The sequence below is a fragment of the Juglans microcarpa x Juglans regia genome, chromosome 5S, assembly GCF_004785595.1.
Source record: "Juglans microcarpa x Juglans regia isolate MS1-56 chromosome 5S, Jm3101_v1.0, whole genome shotgun sequence".
NCBI lineage: Eukaryota > Viridiplantae > Streptophyta > Magnoliopsida > Fagales > Juglandaceae > Juglans > Juglans microcarpa x Juglans regia.
The window spans coordinates 4,612,282-4,631,997 of NC_054603.1; the positions used below are offsets into that span (position 1 = coordinate 4,612,282).

At 31.3% G+C, this 19,716-nt stretch overlaps 2 protein-coding genes across 2 annotated transcripts; one reads left to right on the plus strand and one right to left on the minus strand.

Annotated features, from left to right (window-relative positions):
* The first annotated feature begins 395 nt into the window (after window positions 1–395).
* On the plus strand, window positions 396–1,269 carry LOC121266843 (ethylene-responsive transcription factor 12-like). The gene has a single exon (XM_041170683.1). The coding sequence runs from the start codon at window positions 479–481 to the stop codon at window positions 965–967; it is 489 nt and encodes a 162-aa protein (XP_041026617.1). The 5' UTR covers window positions 396–478; the 3' UTR covers window positions 968–1,269.
* Window positions 1,270–9,470: 8,201 nt separating this feature from the next.
* On the minus strand, window positions 9,471–12,954 carry LOC121266844 (protein yippee-like At5g53940). Its single transcript, XM_041170684.1, has 5 exons — window positions 12,697–12,954; window positions 10,719–10,762; window positions 10,133–10,241; window positions 9,820–9,875; window positions 9,471–9,744 (listed from the first exon to the last, which is right to left on the minus strand). The coding sequence occupies exons 1-5, from the start codon at window positions 12,790–12,792 to the stop codon at window positions 9,666–9,668; spliced, it is 384 nt and encodes a 127-aa protein (XP_041026618.1). The 5' UTR covers window positions 12,793–12,954; the 3' UTR covers window positions 9,471–9,665.
* Window positions 12,955–19,716: the final 6,762 nt, after the last annotated feature.

Consider the following 19,716-nt stretch of genomic DNA (forward strand, 5'->3'; position numbering starts at 1 on the left):
CTGTTTTCCACGAGTTCCTTCTCCCACCTTCTCAGCCGTCCGATCATTCTCTTGTCAAGGTGTGCGAGTCGAGTTAGTATCCGACGGCGCATATATAATACGAAAAAATTTATTCATCATCTTATCATCTTTTATTAGTAATATTAAATAATAAATTTATAAATAAATTATAATAAATAATTTCTAATTATTTAATATTATATTATAAAATAATAAAAATAAAATAAAAATTAAGATGACGAATATACTACTACTCGTATTATATATATAGAACGGGGGAGATTATCAATGCGAGTAACGCAAGTGCAGGGCCGATTCTTTGCTTATATAAGCGAGAGGTCATGCTGTCCAGCCGACGATTACGGGAGACTTAAGTGGGTCCCTCTCCGTTTAATCTCCTACACCCCCCTCTCCCCTCTCTCTAGCTCCTTCCTTCTCGTGTCTCTGCGTGTTTGTGTGAAGCTTTTATCCGTTTCTCATGGCGTCCGCTCGTGAGGGACATTATAGAGGGGTACGCAAGAGGCCATGGGGTCGCTACGCTGCTGAGATACGTGATCCGTGGAAGAAGACCAGGGTTTGGTTGGGTACATTCGACACCCCCGTAGAAGCTGCTCTCGCATATGATGGCGCTGCTCGCTCCCTCCGTGGAGCCAAGGCCAAGACCAACTTCCCTGCTCCGGTCACCCCGGGCCTCCCCCTCGACCTCAACCTCCCCTCCCCTGGCCACTGGAACTCCCAATCCGGTCGTCTCGCCCTCGGTGAGTTCTTGCAGCCCGGCCACGTCCTCAACGACATGAGCGGCGGCGTACAGTCGGACTCTTCATCTCCACATAGGCGAGAAGCTCTTGTTACTGCCGCCGTGGGCGTAGTTCCGTTGCCGGAGAGCTCTGCCACGGCGTCTTTTCTTGGACTCGTACGCCGCGGTTTGCCCGTTGATTTGAACGAACCTCCTCCGTTGTGGCTTTGAAGGAATGCGCGAGAGCTGTTTAGGGCCCTAGGATTCTTTTTCTTCTTCAGTACTCAAGAGGATCGTTGTGCTTCTCTCATGCATGACTTAGATATCTCCGAGTTTTTTCATTCCTAGCTTCTGGTTTTCCTCTGATCCTTCAATACCAGCGACTAGTCCCCCTTTTCTAGCTCTGTGTTTAGACTTTGAGAGGTAGCAACCGAAAGGAAAAATTACGAAGAAATGAAAAGGGATATGTGAATATATGATCAGTAAGTATATGTTTTTCGTTTTTGTTTCCAAGAAACACGACGTTCCACTTCTGTTTTGTTCCGATTATCTTCTTATTCTAGAAAGTTGGTCTTTTTTTTTTAACGCTAATATGTTATCGGCGAAACGTTTGTCGGTCCGACGGTTGATACGTTCGGTTTGTCCCACTGACCCCAAACCGAATCAAACGATGATAATGCGGGATCCTCGTTCTGGCATTCCTATACGATATCTCGTAATAAACTACCAGAGCAGTTGACCCATGCTCTCGTATTAGCACGCGCCAGCTAAATGATTGTAGGATTAGAAAAATGCTACCAAGAAAAAAAAAAAACTCGATTTTGTATGGGAGATAACTGGCATACTGCTACTTAGGTCGGGCCCTACGATAATATTTTATTATTTTTACTTTTTTTTTTTAATAAAGTTTTTGGGATAAGTTTGGTTGTTGTTTCGACGACGTTATTCCTTGTCCTTGTTAGGAACTTGGACGCATTGTTCATGTTTCGGGCTTTCTGCCGGCTTTTACTTCCTGTTTTTTTGCCCCTCCGGTCCTCTTTTCTGTCTTCTCGGAATGTGTAGTCCCACTTTAGGTATACTTCCTCAAACATGTACGTCCAATTTCATCAGAGAGAAAGGTGAGAGTCTTATATTTCATCCTTTGTATGTAAGTTTCAGTCCAACTTCCAATCAAAGGGAATCTCAAAGCCCAAAAACTGATGTTGCCTATTCTAATTGCATATAATGGCCATATTTTCATGTGTCTTTTAAATCGTGAAGGGAATTTGTTTTTAAATAAATATAGTAATCATAATACAAAAATGGACTTATCATATGTTAAAATGACACGTAAAAAGTGCAAGAAACTGGATCCAAGAAAATGACACGAAAATTTAAAGCGAAATTTTGTTCTTTATTTAATTCACGCAATGACTTGAAGTACAAGACGATACCTACTTCTAAAATTTCAACTAGTTTATCATTTCCCCTTTGTTAACTTCAATATTACCCCAATCTAGACATGTTTTGTTTTGTTGTATATTGTACTATTTTTTTAATGGACTATCAAATTAAAAAGAATGGTAGATCACATTTAGTAACTACTTATATATAATATATATTCTCTATTTTTCTACAGACTATAACCCTTAGGCTAACGCGGCCAACCACCATCCTCAATTTTAGTACTGTTCATCTAAATTTTGACTCGAGAATTCAAGTATATCGGGATTGAAATTCTAGTTTCAAATCTAGACCGAAACTCAATCTCAACAAGATCTGAATTGAAATTCGAAAGAAACTGAGTTAAAAAAATTCTGATCCTTCTGGATTGTATCTTTTTTTAATTAATTTTTACATTAGAATTCACAAAAAATTGATTAATCAAGATTTGGATCATTAATTGCATGAGACATGGGTCGACAGCTTTAGTACATACCGAGGCATGCAAGAATCTGTCAATTTTAGTACTCATCTTATAAGGAAAAATTACACCCATCAGTCTATGTTAATCAAAGTTGGGTACTGTAGATCTTACATGCCAGTTGTATGTCTATATATGTAAATATACATAGACTTCGGTACGATGGTAATTATATTGTTAGGTGCATCAGAAGGATGGATCGAACCATTGATAATATAATTTATTTGACACCTATAATATAATTTGCGTACATATTTTTAACTTTTACTAGTCATTCATTGTTTTTAATTAAAATGTACCTTTCATATCTCATATGTACTATAAGAAATCCTAACTCTTGAATATATATATATATATATATATATATATTTGTGTATGTATGAACTATAAGCACAAGTACATATTAATGTTAATTATGTGTAGATAATTTAGATATCGATGGAAAAACGGGTTAGGCAATTGCAAAGAGTGTTAAATGCCGTGTTTTCAAAACATTAAAAACAAAAAATCAAAACATTAAAAAAAAAAAAACTAGGCCTAATAAATCCTATTCAACTCTTAATTACCATTCACTCACCTTCTCTTTACATGACATCAAATGGTCAATGATAAATAATAAATAATTTTTTTTTAATATCCTATTAGAAGAGGCCACGTGAAAGGATAATAATTAAAGAAATAATGTAATAGCACGTTTTGAATATATATGTGTGTGAATATATATACACACACATATACCCTTAAACCTCTCAATAAAAATTCAGCTTAAATCTCCAATAACAGGCTAATAAGAATAATGCAACCTAGCCTTCCATTTAAAATGATTCCAAACATCATGATATCTTGATAATGATTAATTACTAATTATATAAATTACTATTATTTTTTATTCCATTTTTAACATTTTTCTCGATCTAGTAATCTCAAACTACTTATAAAGGTATTATATATATATATATATATATATATATATATATATATATATATATATATATATATGACGAACCTAAGAAGTCATGAAACACGAATTTTAGGAAGTTGAATTAGTGTAGGCGGCTAATTTATGAAAGTAAACAAAGGAACAAACTTTGGGTAATATTATATATTATATATCTTTATATGGCTTATGTCATCCGTTTGATGTTAATTTATTATCTTAATCATTCAGCAACGTGCTTTTGGATAAAGATAACAATTGATGAGATGGGTGAAGCTGGAAATAAATATTAATGTTTCCTGTTAAGACGGCGGCTGTTACAAAATACAGAATTATATAAAATCAGAATCCCAATATTCTAAACTTAATTTGGTGTCGTTTTCAAATAAAGCAAAAGCAAATGTTCATTCTTTCATTTAGATTTGTTTATTCTTATATTTATATAGTACTACTCTAGTATTCTATTATATATGCGATATGTGATGTCAAGGACATTGCCTTGATTTAATGTTTGGACTTTGGATGTAAACATGACTTTTATTAAAACGACAAGCGAAATTCTCCACTCCCATCATGACTCCTTAGCTTAAATATAAACTTTCATTTCAAAGAATTATACCTATAACATACATGTGTGTGTATATATACATGAAAAATATTAGTATACCGTCTAAGTTTGTCCTCTCATTTTATCCACTCATGTATTTAAGTTTATTTTTAATTTTTTTTACTTAATAATTAAGAAAGTGATTTTTAGTGCATTAATATATTTTTATTTTTAAAAAATATAAAAAAGATAAAAATAAAAATAAAAAAAACTTTGTGCTAGCAGGCACGCCCAGCGGTTAAGCACGCTAGCATGACTCTATATATATATATATATATATATATGGCTCCTGCTACAGCCACAAACAAAAGTCACCGATGGTAACCAGCGAATAGGTTATTTATTTTTATTTATTTACTTTTTTTTATATTTTTTTATATCTTTAAATATTAAAAAAAAAATACAACATCATTAAAAATACTTCCTTAATCACTAAATAAATAAATAAAAACACATAATCGGTGGCTTTTGTATGTGGGATGGGCATTTTCATATATATATATATATATATGTATATGTATGTATGTATATATGCGCTTATATTCCATTTTAGCCTGCGCGCACTGTGGATTTTATTTTTAAGCGTTGTCAACCAAATCTGCCTTTGAGAAATCTCTTGGAAGCATACCATGCAAGTAAGATTATAATATTTATTTTATTTTTAAGCGTTGTCAACCAGATCTGCCATTGAGAATTCTCTAGGAAACGTACCATGCAAGTGAGATTATAATATTTATTTTATTGTTAAGCGTTGTCAACCAGATCTGCCGTTGAGAAATCTCTTGGAAGCGTACCAAGCTGCGAGATTATAATATTTATTAAAAAATTAATACTATCTTAAAAGGTAATTGAGATCATTATAGATAGCATGGTCATTACGTTTTTTTTTTAAAGGATGCTACTCTAAATCTCTGATTTTATTAATAATCTTCACTTAAAACATATGCATACCATATTACAAACAAATTTAGGAATTACAAAAGTCCCTAACCAAGATTTTCAAAACATTTATATACTAAACTTTACAATATATGAGCAATGAAAGCAATAATTATTTACAAAAATCAAGTCTATATTACGTTACTAAACCAGATTTATCACTAATAAAAATTCTATAAAAGTTTTCAAGGGGGTTTATACAGAGCAGGAAGAGAGATATAACGTAATATTTTTGCTGAATATCGAAACTCAAGAATTTGTTAAAAAAAAGTATATCTCAAGAGAATCTTATCTTTCAGGTTGCTATATTTATTTATTTATATATGATAGATATTTGTCGTTGTAAATTGCATAAGTGTTACATATTTTTAAAAAAATAAATATAAAAATTAATTTTTTTAATAATAAATCTGATTTTTTTTAAATAAACATTTACTCCATTAATTTGTAAGATTTTGGCTCCATTTAAATTAAGAGATAAAATAAAATAAATTGAGATAATTTATAAATAATTGTGAGATTTATAAATTAAAATTTATAAATAATAATAAATAATAATTAGATGATCTCTCGATCTAAATCTGCTCTATTATCTCACCTTATTCTTTATAAATCTTATTTTAGATAGGGAAGTTCGCAGTCATTTTATGTGAAAAACGTGGTGGGTGAAGGGATAAAAGCAGTGAGTAAAATAGAGAGAGAAAGGAGCAGAACGAACACCCACACACGTAAACTGCCTCTCTGGCCTGTTTTCTTACAACTTCACCTAATACTTGCGTCACTGCTGCTTCTGCTCACATCATTAGGGCTGCTGGCACCTGCAACTAGCCGGCCGTCTGTTCACCTCTTACAACGATCGATTTGACCCTGTGGTCCCACTCTCCCTCCACATTTTTTTTATAGTAAATTTATAAAACACAGTGTATGTTTGGATTACAGTGAAAAATTTAGGTCTTATAGTTTAAGTAATAAGCCGTATCATTAAAAATTATTTATTGTTTGAAAACTATGCATTTAAAGTAGTTTTAAATATGTTATATTTATTTAAAAATAAATTAAAAAAATACTTTCGAAAAGACGAACATTTGATTATTTTTTAAATTATGATCATATTTTTTAAAATTTAAAAATTATAATTATCTTAAACTTTTATGGATACTTTTTACCATTGACAATTTTTTTTTAAAATTAAAATTACGTTTTACATTATTTAAAAAAAAATACGAGCAAGGAAAAGCATCAAAATATGCCTTTATGTGAATATATTTTTTAACTTATTTGAAATTATAAAATACTTTAATATATAACACCTAAACAATCTAATTTTTTTATTAAAGAAATTTTAAAGCTAATTAAATACTTTTTAAAATTCTTAGCGTAAGCACAATTATGCCCTTAATATAACATGTTGGGTTATTTTATAATAAAATATATTTATACTTAACATGTTCAGTCAAATTGTCTTTATTTTTATATTTTTTCATGAAATTTTTTTAATAAATATTTTTTAAAAAACAAAAAAAAATTACGATATTTCAACAAGTACGTGAAGAATGATATGCAAGGAGTTTAATAAGAGAAATAATTTCTACAATGTACAATCCTTTATTTATAAAATAGACTCTATGTAAAAAAATTATTATTTATTAGTTAGACTGTAAAATTTGTAAGAAACCTATCAATGCGTGACATTTTACATTGCTCAATTTATCGTGCGATGAGGGACTGGGACCCACGGGTTGCACGTGGCGAAACTGCTCGGCTGGTCAGGCTTTGGAGTGGGGACCATCCACCATCGATTCTTGTCGGCAGCAGAGGCGTCACGGCGGTCTAACGTTACACGACAACATTACGGAGGAAAAAAAAAAACGAAAAAGAAAATTAAGTGGTGGATGCATGTTGGTGTCGTTTTTGGTACAGAAACTTGCTGTCACACTTGTCGGTGACGGCGGCTACGCTCCGACGTCGTTCTCGAAGTCGTGTTGGTCCAATCAAGTTTTTTTTTTTTTTTTTTTTTTCTTGATAGTAAAGCACGCTTCCATTAGTTACTGCCAAGGTAGCATTCCACATAAAAATCAGTCCAAAGGACTGGTTGAACACAGTTGGGAACAGACTCCCACCATACAGTAGTGTTAAGAAGCACCGTTAAGTTGGGTGACGAATGTGTATACGGGACCAGTACTTTTTTGGCGCATGCATGGGACATGTTGTCGTGACAATCAATCATCATGGTGCATGGATGTATCTTACAGCCATCATCATCATGCATAATGAATGTGTGAAAGCACTGCAGTCTGCAGAATATACGTGGCAGAAGCAGCAGACTCTCATTATTGAGGGGTCTCTCTCTCTTCCCAAGTCTTGATTGTCTACGTCTGCTTTTTTATTTTTTTAACCTTTTTAGAACATCTTTAAATTCATCTTTAAAATTTAAATAATATCACATTTTTTTTATATTTATCTATTTTATTTAAATTCAATCTCTACATTACTTTTTATATAATAATAGAATATTATTAATTTAATAATTTTTATATTTAATTTATTTATATCACATTTTATAATTCTACTAATTTAATATTAATAATAATTATATTCTAATAAAATTAAATTAATATTTATTATATTTATTAAATATTAAATTAACATTAAATATTAATATTAATAATTATTATATTATAATTAACTTATCATTATAATTAACTTAATAATTAATATTCTAATTAATATTAACTAATTAATTTATTTTTATGACATTTTATATTTAATAATAATAAATCGAACCAAATTTCTTAATTACAAAAAATATTTACATATTTTGTGAGAGGAGTAAGAATTAAATATTTTAATATTTGGCTAACCTACTATTCACCTACAAATTTAAAAAATCACTGTAGTAAAAATTTAAAATTTTATAGAGATGCCCAATTCAATATGGTGATTTTTTGGCACATATTGGCTAAAATTTAACTATCATTGAATTTTGACCAAGCTAATGAAGATGCTCTTACACAATAATAATAATAGAGAGTTTAGAGGGCATAAATATTATACAATCGTTTTTTTTTAAAAAAATTATTATTAAAAAATTAATTTTTTTCATATAAATTTTATATTTATTAATTTTTTAAATAATTATACAATACTTATCTATTCACGATTGTAACTATTATTTCTTTTAAATATATATATATATATATATATATATATATAAATGCATCGAATTCTTACGTTCATTTTACGGAAAAAAAAAAAAAAAAAAAAAAAAAAAAAAATACTGTAACTGTATTAATAAGAACTGGATGGAGACAGCCAGACAGATCCAAAGCTTCTGGTAGTGGATAAATTTCAATTGGATCCAAACAAAGTTAATAAAAATAAATAATGAAGCCCAGAAAAGAAACCAAGTTCTGAAGAAGTTCTTAAGCTTTCCGTTATTACAATTCGTCAAACTCAATTACTATTTGTAAGTAGAAATAAAGAGAACGAAAAATACTATACTCATAAAGAGATTATATAAAAATAAAATTCAATAAAAAATAAAGAGAACGATAGGTGATATGGCACCCGTCCACAGACTTTTTTTGGTTAGTATAGTACTGAAATAAACTGTGGTCCAGACCGCCCCATATATAGGCTAGATAGAATATTCGTGTGCATATGATGGGGTTGGGATTAAGGAAAATTCATCAAATCCCATTGTTCTTACATCTACGAATCCTATGGAATAAACTGTACTCAAAGGTCTGGCCTTTTAATAACCACCCATTTGGAATTAACTTCGTAGAATAAAATATTATTATCAAGGGTTGTGGGTCAATAGTCTTCAGATTATTGTCAAGTGGTTCAACAAGTGCTAGATCTTGAAGTCGAATCTAAATATGAATTCACCTTAAATTATTGATATTAGCCGCCTAATGACTTGAGAGAGTACCTACGATTTCCCATTGTTTAAGCCTTCCATCCTGTTTCTAATGGATAGAGTGCTACTGATCAAATAATAAATATGGTAGGATAAGTTTTGGTGACCCAAAAGAATGGTACTGTGGTACGTTAGGGTACAGAGGCCTAATAATTTGACCCTTAGATTGTGTTTGGATGTTAAGATGAGTTGAATTGAATTTTGAATAATAGTATTTTGTTGGTTCCATCGAAATGAATTTAACTTTTTTAGGTTGAGATGAGTTTAACTTTTTTATGAAAAATTGAAAAAGTAGTGAGTCTCATCAATGATTTGTTTGAAATGAGTTGAGTTGGATTCATCTTCCAAACACAGCATAAGTGGGATAACAAGAAAAGGTCCCTAGTGATCGAGATTTGAACATTAGGACCTGTGTTTGAAGATATGTTGTCTATAACTCTCAAGATAAAATCATTAAAATAACTAGCTAGGACATAAATACAAGAAGATCTAGCATTGTCATGATTTGAATCTAGCAATGAGACTCTGGCAATGTCATATAACTATCTACTCTATAGTTTAATTATTTGGTTTTTTTAGTAGTAGTTATAATAATAATAATAATAATAATAAAATAACTTTCTAAGGATTTTCTGGGTCACTTGAACCAGGGCGGGCATCCGAATTGAATCCCTCGGTGGCCTCTTCAACTATCCTCCATCTGTTAAATGTATGAGCAGGTATTTTGTTTATATGTAGAACTTGATAGATATGCAAAGAAATTTAGAAATTCTACCTTTCAAGAACAAACTTTCCCTCCTTGTATTTTTGGTTCTTGTCACTTACTTCCACCTAAATGGAATTTAACATCAGTATCCGTCCCACCATTTCTCATCTAAGCTTTTAATATTAAAAAAATAGTACTTTTCAGCTTGTGAAGTTGGAAAACTTCCATTGAAAAGCTTGAAAAAAAAAGGGACACACACACACACACACACACACACAATGTATGGTGAAACAATCCAACTGTTCCATGGTGGTTGACTTTGAAGAAGAAGGCCATCTAGTTCTATTAAAAAGACCATATAGCTTGAAAGAGGGAAGCTTACATATTTCCAACCAACATATTGCCCACAGCAGCAGCAAAAGATGTCTTCTACAGTATGCATACCAGAAGTCATCAGCCTCTCTTCTTGGGGTCCAAGTGTTATATTTACCCTGAATGAAACTTCCAAAGTTCAGAAATTTTGAAGGACTATACATGCATTCAGATTTCCTCAATTCCCATGAAAGATTTGCATCTGCAAAATTACCACAGTTGCATGCAACTTGGGGTAGAGTTGGAGAGGCATGCTAACTTGAAGGTAGAAGCATGTTTGGTTAATGAGACTGGATTTGGAAACATTTATAGAAGGGTAAAATTTGGTGAGGAAAAAAGCGACCCCCTTTGGCAATGGCAGATGTCAACGTTAATCTAATGTGGTGTTATTCTGATCATCATAGTAGAAAGACTGCTCAGGAACTGGCTCATGAAAATCAAGTCTAAGGTCGAGGGACGTGGAATTGAGCCCGTGATTTTACAGAGATCAATTATAATAAGAGACAATGCAAAAAAGACAGGTCATTAAATCCATTAATTAATGCAGCCGCAAGTTACATAAAAGCAAGATAAAGAACAAACACTAGATAACTTACACATTGCTGATAAGGTATGCCCTCCCATGATTGCAATTGAAAGACTGATTACATAACAGAGCAACAAGCTAGAGTCAGTCAGATTGCTGAACAGCAAGGCATATCAAATTAACTTGCATTCCAGAAATAAAATAGCAGAGACTATATGCAAAAAAAAAAAAATCAGACTTATGCCATGAACAAAGGTAATTTGCATCCATCATTAGCACTAAAGTCCCATATTGTTACATATTTCCGTTCTTTATGTAGCTAGTCATTCAAACTGGAGAATTTGTTTCTAACATTATCGTTTGAACTTCAGGTAGCCTCATTGCAGAAGGGAGCAGAGATAAATGCATGGAGCACATTTTCAATTCTATGAAAATATAGCGAACTGAGCAAATAGTTGGACTGGGTCAATGGAGAAGCATCCAGAGTAAAATTTCATGCCTCTGCCTCTCTTTTTTTCTCAAGTAATGCTACATACAGTTGTGAAGTGTGTAAATGCATTTCACGACTGCAAATATTATTTCTCTTGTTTTTCGGAGGACGCTAACACTTCTACTAATTGCCAAGGAAAACTACCACTCCATTTATTTTTACATACCTGGGAAAATGTCAGGTAGAATATATATCTTTTCTTATTAGTCACTACAATGTAAAATGCTAAATAAAAAATACAATCTGGAGAAAGGAGACAGATATGGAGATTGGAAGTGGCAAAAAATAGGAAAGAATGTTGGGACTAATCAGGTCTGATACAACCTGCATTCCAATCCCAAAGCAGGTTTGATTGTCTTAACCCTCTTTATAGTGTCAGAAACATTATACCCTTCTGCGCATTTTATTTCAAAAACAATATGTTCATTAGCATTTAAATATACATCAATAAGAAATTAAAAATATACCTTAAAAAACTCAAACATTGTGAGGCAAAATGAAAGAGAAACTCTTTTAGCTCTGATGCTCAAACGAAGCTTCAAAATTTCTCCCTCAGCCCCAACCACCCTTAATTACCTGTTCTGACTCATAACCTTGTCCTATAAAGGAAAGTTGGGAGTATACTTAATACTAGAATCTCTGCTAAACAGTCCCAAGGGGCTCAGTTTCTCTGCTATCTCTGCTTTGTGTCTGTGGATGGGACAAACCACAAAAGCTATGTATCTAATAACTATGAATTACTAATAACTCAACAACTGTTCCAAGAGCAGAAGCAGAAAAAATGGAAATAAAACAAGCCGATTGCAAGGGAAATAGGCCGACGAAGGGGGATCCTCAAGTCCAGCTCCAATGAAAACATAGTATATTGATTTTATGACAGTAACCACTTAATTTTGTCCCCTTTTTCCATTCTTATTATTAAACTACTCAAATAATTTTTTTTAATATATCAGTAACCACTACTCAAGTCTCGAACACTTGCGAGCAAACGACAATGCATTGGTAATCCAGAATAATTTAAGATTACGTTTGAGATAAGTTGAGTTGTGGAGAGCAGTATTTTGTAGGTTTCATTAAGATAAGTTTAACTTTTTAAATTGAAATATATGAACTATGTTAAGATGAATTTAACTTTTTTATAAAAAATTGAGAAGGTAGTCGGTCATTGGTTTGAGATGAGTTAAGTTTAGTTCAACAACACCAAACACAACCTAAACTAGTCGTTTCAAAACAATTTTTTTATTTTTTTTTATTTCTCAGCTCCACATAAACATAATTCAAACTCAAAATTAAAAAATTTCAACAAAATATAAAGCATGTAATTAATCCAATACTATCCCATTTTCAACCAAGTTTCAGAGACCCAATTAGCACCTAGTAAGGCTCTACAAACCCTTCAGTCTAAAACTACCAAAACAAAACCAAATGGTTTGACAGTATGCCTCTTTTGATCAGGTTTTGATCTATTGTAAGATATTTAACACAGATCAAAGGTACAAACTTCCGTGCATGTGTTTAATAAGTAGAGAGAGAGAGAGAGAGAGAGAGAGAGTATTGCCCTAGAGAGGACGTGGTCGACGAGAGCAAGAGCGCTCTCGCAGAATTTGCATCGGTAAGCCCTGCCGTCAATGTCCACCAGAAATACCCTGCCCATCGCCGCCGGCACCCGAAGTCCGCTCTCGCATACAACAACCCAACTCCGAATTACAATTTCTGTACCAAAACGAAAACAGACCACTAATCTCTCGCAAGTTTGGCGGTTGACGTTTCTGCTACCGGAACCGGGAAATTCACGTGCCTACCCTTTGCGCCTTCGAAAATGTTAAATGTAATTAATAAAAATTTATATAAAAAGAATTATTTTTCTACGTGTCAATAGCCTAACCGCAAATCATAAAATTTAAAATTTAAAACAAAAATTAATAAAATAAATATGTACAATTGTAAAAGCATATCATACCACTCGTATGTGTTCTTTTCGATAGCGATCGAGTGCATTTCGTTGCCATCTTATTGGACAGTCTATACATGTTTGGTTCTCAATTTAAGATAAATGATATAAGTTTTTTTTTTTTTTTATTTATAAGAGGGGAATTTTGAACTCCGTACTTCCATTTTAAAGGCTATAAATTATATCAATCAACCTACGTAACTTGCTAATACTTTATAAAGAAAAGTGAATTACACCATACAAAAGTATAAAAAATTCATTTTTCTTGATGGGAGCTTAATTTTTATAAAAAAGTGTATACATTTTGATCTTGTATATAATATTACTTATCGTAAAATTAATGTTGGAATGACATGCCTCAAAAAATATTTACTTATCAATAAATTTATTATCCCTAACCATTTGCTTTTCATTTAATTAAAAAAAAACAGAATTTTGAAAAAGAGACTGGAAAATAAGCTTTTTATTCAAAAAGTAAATTTTAAGTTACTGATTTAATTGTCTTTATGAACATATAATCTAAATGGTGGCACAGCGACATAAAAAGTAAAAATCCTTTATTTTTACCACACAATGTTAACAACTTTAAACTCATCTATATTTGGGAAAATCCCAACTTTACTCCTTTAAAAGTATCACTTATCTTTTAGTTAACACGAACATTAAATTATTAAGATTAATCGAATCATAAATTTTCATTTTTAATTTTAATTACCTCTCAATTTGATCTGAGCATCAAAATATTTGAAAAATAAATAAGCTGGCATAATTCTTCAAATACACACATAATAATGATGTAAGATAGAGGAGCGCCCACGTGGGACCGACCCCTCCTAAAGACAAAGTGTAACGCATGGCTTTAAGCCATGCGTTATAAGCAAGTAACGCATGGCTTAAAGCCATGCGTTACGACAATTGAAGGCTGGCCTTTAAGGCCAGCCGTGTATAGGAGGATTATAAATAGTCCTCTTCAATTGTTTTTTTTGTGATGATTACAAATACATAAAAATCTCTCTCTTTTTGTTCTCTCTTGATAAGATATTTAGACTGTGAATTTGTTAAGTGTTACTTTAATTTTATACTACGTAGTACATTTCGCCACTAAGAGGAAAAGCTTGTGATTTGTCAATCTGAAAAAACTTGTGGAGCAATTTTATAAGTTGAGCTTGAGGTATTTTTTCTACTGTACTTTCTAACAGATGATGATGATAGTTTAATGTAATAGGAAAAAAAGAATAGCAATGCTAGACATAATTTTAAGATATGCAAGTTCTTCTTACTTTTATTTTAAAAGAATGATGCTATTATTAAAAATATAATTTTATTTTTATGTGAATCTTATTGCATTTATCTATTTTTTTAAGAAGTGCTGAGATTTATATACTTTATAAATCATTTAAAAAGAGAGAGAGAGAGTTTTTTTTTTTTTTTTTTTGAGAAAAAGAGAAAGTTGATTTAGCAATGGAGCATAGCAATCAATGGTTGAATTCTGTCATTATACTGTTATCTTTTAGGAGGGAATATAAATTATAATAAAAAAAATAATATTTATAATTATAGAATGTATAAATATTATATATTATTTTAAAAAAATAAATATAAAAAATTAGATAAAAATTAATTTTTTAATAATATACAAAAATGAATACCCAGTACAACCTATTATTCTATTTAGCCTTCTAAATATTCCATCGGATAGAATCATGCAAAACTCGTGCGCCAAAAAAGATGAGACTTGAACGTGCGAACAGCGTCTCATCACGTGGAACACTGACATACCACACACGGCTGGCTTTAGCGTGTATGACTGACGCGACAGACACTGCCTTTAACCTTATCCTTTTCAAATCAATCTATTTTCCATTCCTTTTAAACCACAATATTCCATAATCTCGAACTCTATGAAATGACCTAAAACCACCCCTCAGACGGGACCGCACGACGCCGTTTGCGCGTGCAGAACACGAATCTAGAAGAGTAGAGAAGAGGAAAGAGGTTACGCAATAGTCAACTTAAACTAAATAAATGGAGCAGCCGCCCACACCTAACTTACCTGTTATTCGGAAGTTGCCTTTTTCTTTTTAATTGTGTTTTTTAGAGCAACGTGGCGCATCTCTGCTCTCTCTCTCTCTGTCTCTGGGAGAGGAAGGATGGGTTCCCCACCCCGCCACCCGCAATGAATCTTTTTATGCAAAACACGCCGACCCGCCGGCGCAACTGTCTGTCCCTCCTTTCCCGCACGTCAGCTTCCCCCACCTCACCTTCATAGGCAAAAAGGACATCTTTATTTATAAGTAATGATAGATGTACGGTTTTTTTATAATCTTTTATTTAATTAAATTTTAGAATAAAAATAATTTTAAAAAATAATATTATTTTTATAAATTACTTTACAAAAATATCATTCATTTAAAATATAATTATAAAAAAAAAATTGTTAAAAATATAGCATGTCTACCATTTTCCTTCGTCTATACCTTTTGCACATGCACATGCACATGCCCAACGCCGTGTATGTTATGCCGCACTTTTAGAAGTCATGTTGGTACAAATTTTATAAACTTTAAAGAGGAGTTTGTACGGTAGGTTGAGATAAAATAAAATAAAATAAAATTTTAAAATATAATAAAATATTATTAAAATATAATTTTTGTTTTGAGATTTGAAAAATTTGAATTATTTATTATATTTTATTTAAAAATTTGAATAAATTGTAATAATTAGATGATATGAAATGAGATAAGTTGAGATAATTCTGAATTCAAACCATTCCTAAATATACTGAAAAGATTTTAAAAGTAGGGTAGTGGGTGCAGATTGCAGAGATGCAAACCCCATCACCGCCCACGCGGGGGCGAAATGCTGAAGGAGTTGACTCCGTCCTAGGGGCGGGTAACACCCCTAATTTGGTAGAATTTGTTCTATGCATTAGAGATGAAATAGTCGTTCAATCGTATGAAAAAAATATATGTTTTTCGGCTATATATGTTTGTAAATACAAATTATTCAGAAAATAGTTTCTTTATTACCCTTAGATTTGTCACACTTTTTTTAGGCCACCACGGCCAGCTATATTGTTTAAGCATTGATTACAAGTTTCTCTTGTTCCTCAACAAATAATTTGACCGAAAGTTTCATATTCTCATACATTTTCCTTCTCTCTCTCCTCCTATTACCATATGTATTTGGTATCCCATCATGACATCAAATGCACTTGCACTATTTTTACTCTTTTTCTTATTCGGATGTTTCCTTTTCGACCTTCCTACTTAGTAGTCTTTCCAAATCCGCAAAGCCATTAATTTTCATTATAAAAATGTTGGGTAGCGTGATTCTTTGAAACTAGACACGCATGGAGACATAGTGGATTTGAATTTCTATGAATTGCTGTTTTATTTTTTAAGTTTTAGACTGGAAGAGAAATATACATATAAAATAGGCTCAACAGCATTTATGGTTGCCGTAAGAAATTTGTATGATAGTGCTAAATGTTAAGTATATATTAAGAGTTGCCTTTCACCGTAAAAAAAAATAATTTTTACAATAATAGAGTGTGCAAATGCTGTATATTATTTTTAAAAAAATAAATTTAAAATTCATATAAAAAGAGACAACGACTACTACTATTAAGGTAGAAAATCCGGTCCTATAATTCAGAATTTATGACCAATTTCTGTCTCTCTCTCTCTCTTTTCAACATTAAGAATAGAAAAGTATTATGCCCCATAAATTAGTGCAAGTTGGTTTAGACACCAACTATTATAAAAAATAAATAGAAAAGTTTTATTCATTATTTTTATTTTACACATAATTTTTTAATTTTTAATTTTTTTTCTTATAAAATATGTGAAGTGAATGATAAATAAATAAAAAACTCAATTAATTTAAAAAAATAAACAAAAAATTTAAAAAAATTAAATAAAAATAAAAATAAATATTATGTGTAGTATGCAAGATTATGAGTAATAAAATTAGATATAAATTTTAAATAGATAAGTCTCATATAATTTTTTTTTATAAAAAGATAAGTTTTAATGATAAAATATAATTTTTTTTATACAAGAACTTATAAATTGGATGAGATTTATGTATCTGAGGTTCGTATAAATTATTATTTTTTTTAATAGAAATCGAATTCCTAAAAGACTGGGGCCCACCCAATAGCGGCAGCCGTGCTTATCCCCCACGTCCAGTCCCAGCACCCGCGTCCACGCGGGCCCCGTTTGTGTCTCCTGCCCCACATTTTCCGGGAGTACGCAACTACGCAAACCCAAGGTCAACGTAGAATTACCTCTTCCGATCTCACGCGCCCTACACCCTCCTATTCCCGTCCGGAACTTTTACGCGATTGCCACTCCATGGTTTCCTTTTTCACACACTTGCCCCTCTCACGGAAGTTTCCGTGCGGCGTAGGTAATTAATTAATTAATGAATAAAGCGAATTTGTACGAAAAGAAAAAACATCACCTGTCGATTAAATTCCATCACTTTTATCACTATCACGTTGTTAATATATAGAAATGAAAAAGCTATTTTGCTTCTCTATTTTGTTCAATCTATTTGGCAGTTGGTCAAAAATTTTTTATTTATTTATTTAATAATTAAAAAAATAATTTTAAACATATTGATATATTTTTTTTATTTTTTAAAAATATTTAAATATATTAAAAATATTAAAAAAATATTTTTACTCTGGATGGTAAGTTCAACGGTCAAGTTTGGATGACATAGTAGCTGCACCCATATAAAAAATAATTTTATCATTTTTTTATTTAATAGTAAAAATAGAGAATATTTTTTTTATTAATACCAAAAGTTCGAGAACAGCATTTCAACTAATTTGAAAGTATAAAAACTCAACGTAAAGAATTTCTTACAAGTGCACGTCAAATAATTAAAGAAAAAAATTTATTCAATTCAACAACCCTTAGAAATTATATACATTTATTTAGCGAGATTGGAATCTTGTATTTTGGAAGAAACATACCATACACCATGGAGACCAAAGTTTATGTACCACTTGAAATAGGATTAAAATGGAGAGTATCTATTCTGTAGAATGCATTACATATAATCATAGAGTGTGTAAGTATTACGCAGTCACCTCAAAAAATAATATGGTCTATTATGAAAAAAAAGTTAATTTTTTTCATGTAGGTCTCGTATTTATTTATTTTTTTCAAAATGACTATGCGATACTTGTACACTCACGATTGTAACTATCATTTCTTGAATAATAAGCAAGCCTTTTGATCAATAATTCAAGTCCAGAAAACCAGATTCAATGTGGAGGACTAATTAGCACATGGATAGGTGCTTCTTGCTTCCTGGCAATGCACTCCAATAATATTAAACTACTTGTAATGTCTTAACGAGGGAGGTCTCGATCCTAGAATTGGCCTGGCCGCCTACTGTTTTTTTATTTTGGTCAAAAAAGCTGATTTTTTTGAAAGCATCATAGCATAGCATAGCATAGCATGTATATTATGACTTCCATTATTCCTTCTTTCGCCCCCAAACAAAAGAAAAAGTGCCCTTTGTAGAAAGCATATTATTAATTTGCTGTTTAAAAGGCGAAGCAGCCATTGCATTAGTGTTTTCTCTGCACTACGCGCAATATCCTGGTCAAGCGTGACAATCTTGGCAGATCCACTGCTGCTTGTTTTATATGGGTAGAATATCCAGAAATTAATTTGATGTTAATAGAGTATTAATTATCAAATTTCCAGCAAATTAATATTTAAGATCCTTGTATTTATAATGTTTTTAAATTGATAAATACCCAATCATTTAATTGATAAATATCCAAAAACATACGCAATGACTACACAATATAGAACTGTATAGAACATTATCTAATTAAAAAAAAAATACTCTAATCACAAAAGTGATTATACAAAAGTAATCTTACAAACTGATGTGATTTGATTTAGTTTGTCAGATTATTACGATCAAACAGATCACATGACGTCATGTTAGTTTATAAAATTATTTTTATATAATTTATTTATAGCTATATCACTATTCAATTAAAAATGAGCCATTATTATATGAAAGATACAACACGAGATAAAGGTATCCAATGTTAAGACTGGTTAAAAAACAATATCCGTGTAGGGACTGAGTCCAAAAGAATACATATATCTTTATAATTAAATTACTGGTAGTTGTCACAGTAAGTTCAAATTATTGAAGATGAAATTTCCATTTGCAGGACCTGCTTTCTCCCCCATTCAAAGAACCTTTTGCTTTCGCTGTCCAATTTACAATTAATGATATCTTGGTGTCAATATATGTTAATTCACTGTCACCTCATGATGTCTTCGTCTCCTTAATCCACTTACTAGCAAAAACAGTTGAATATAATGGGATTTGGGAAATCAACAACACGTACAATCTTTTGCAATTTAAAATACTGCACCTAGCTTTACTTTTTGTCTCTATTCAATATTATTTTTGTTATTATTTCCCACACCAGTCTTCCTATATAGCATTAAATGATTAGGGTCTTTTTATATGAGATAAGATAATTTATAAATAATAATAAAATTATTAATTAAAATAAATAAAATAAAATAAAATGATATATATCACTTCTGTATTCAAACGGGACTATGCGTTCAGTTT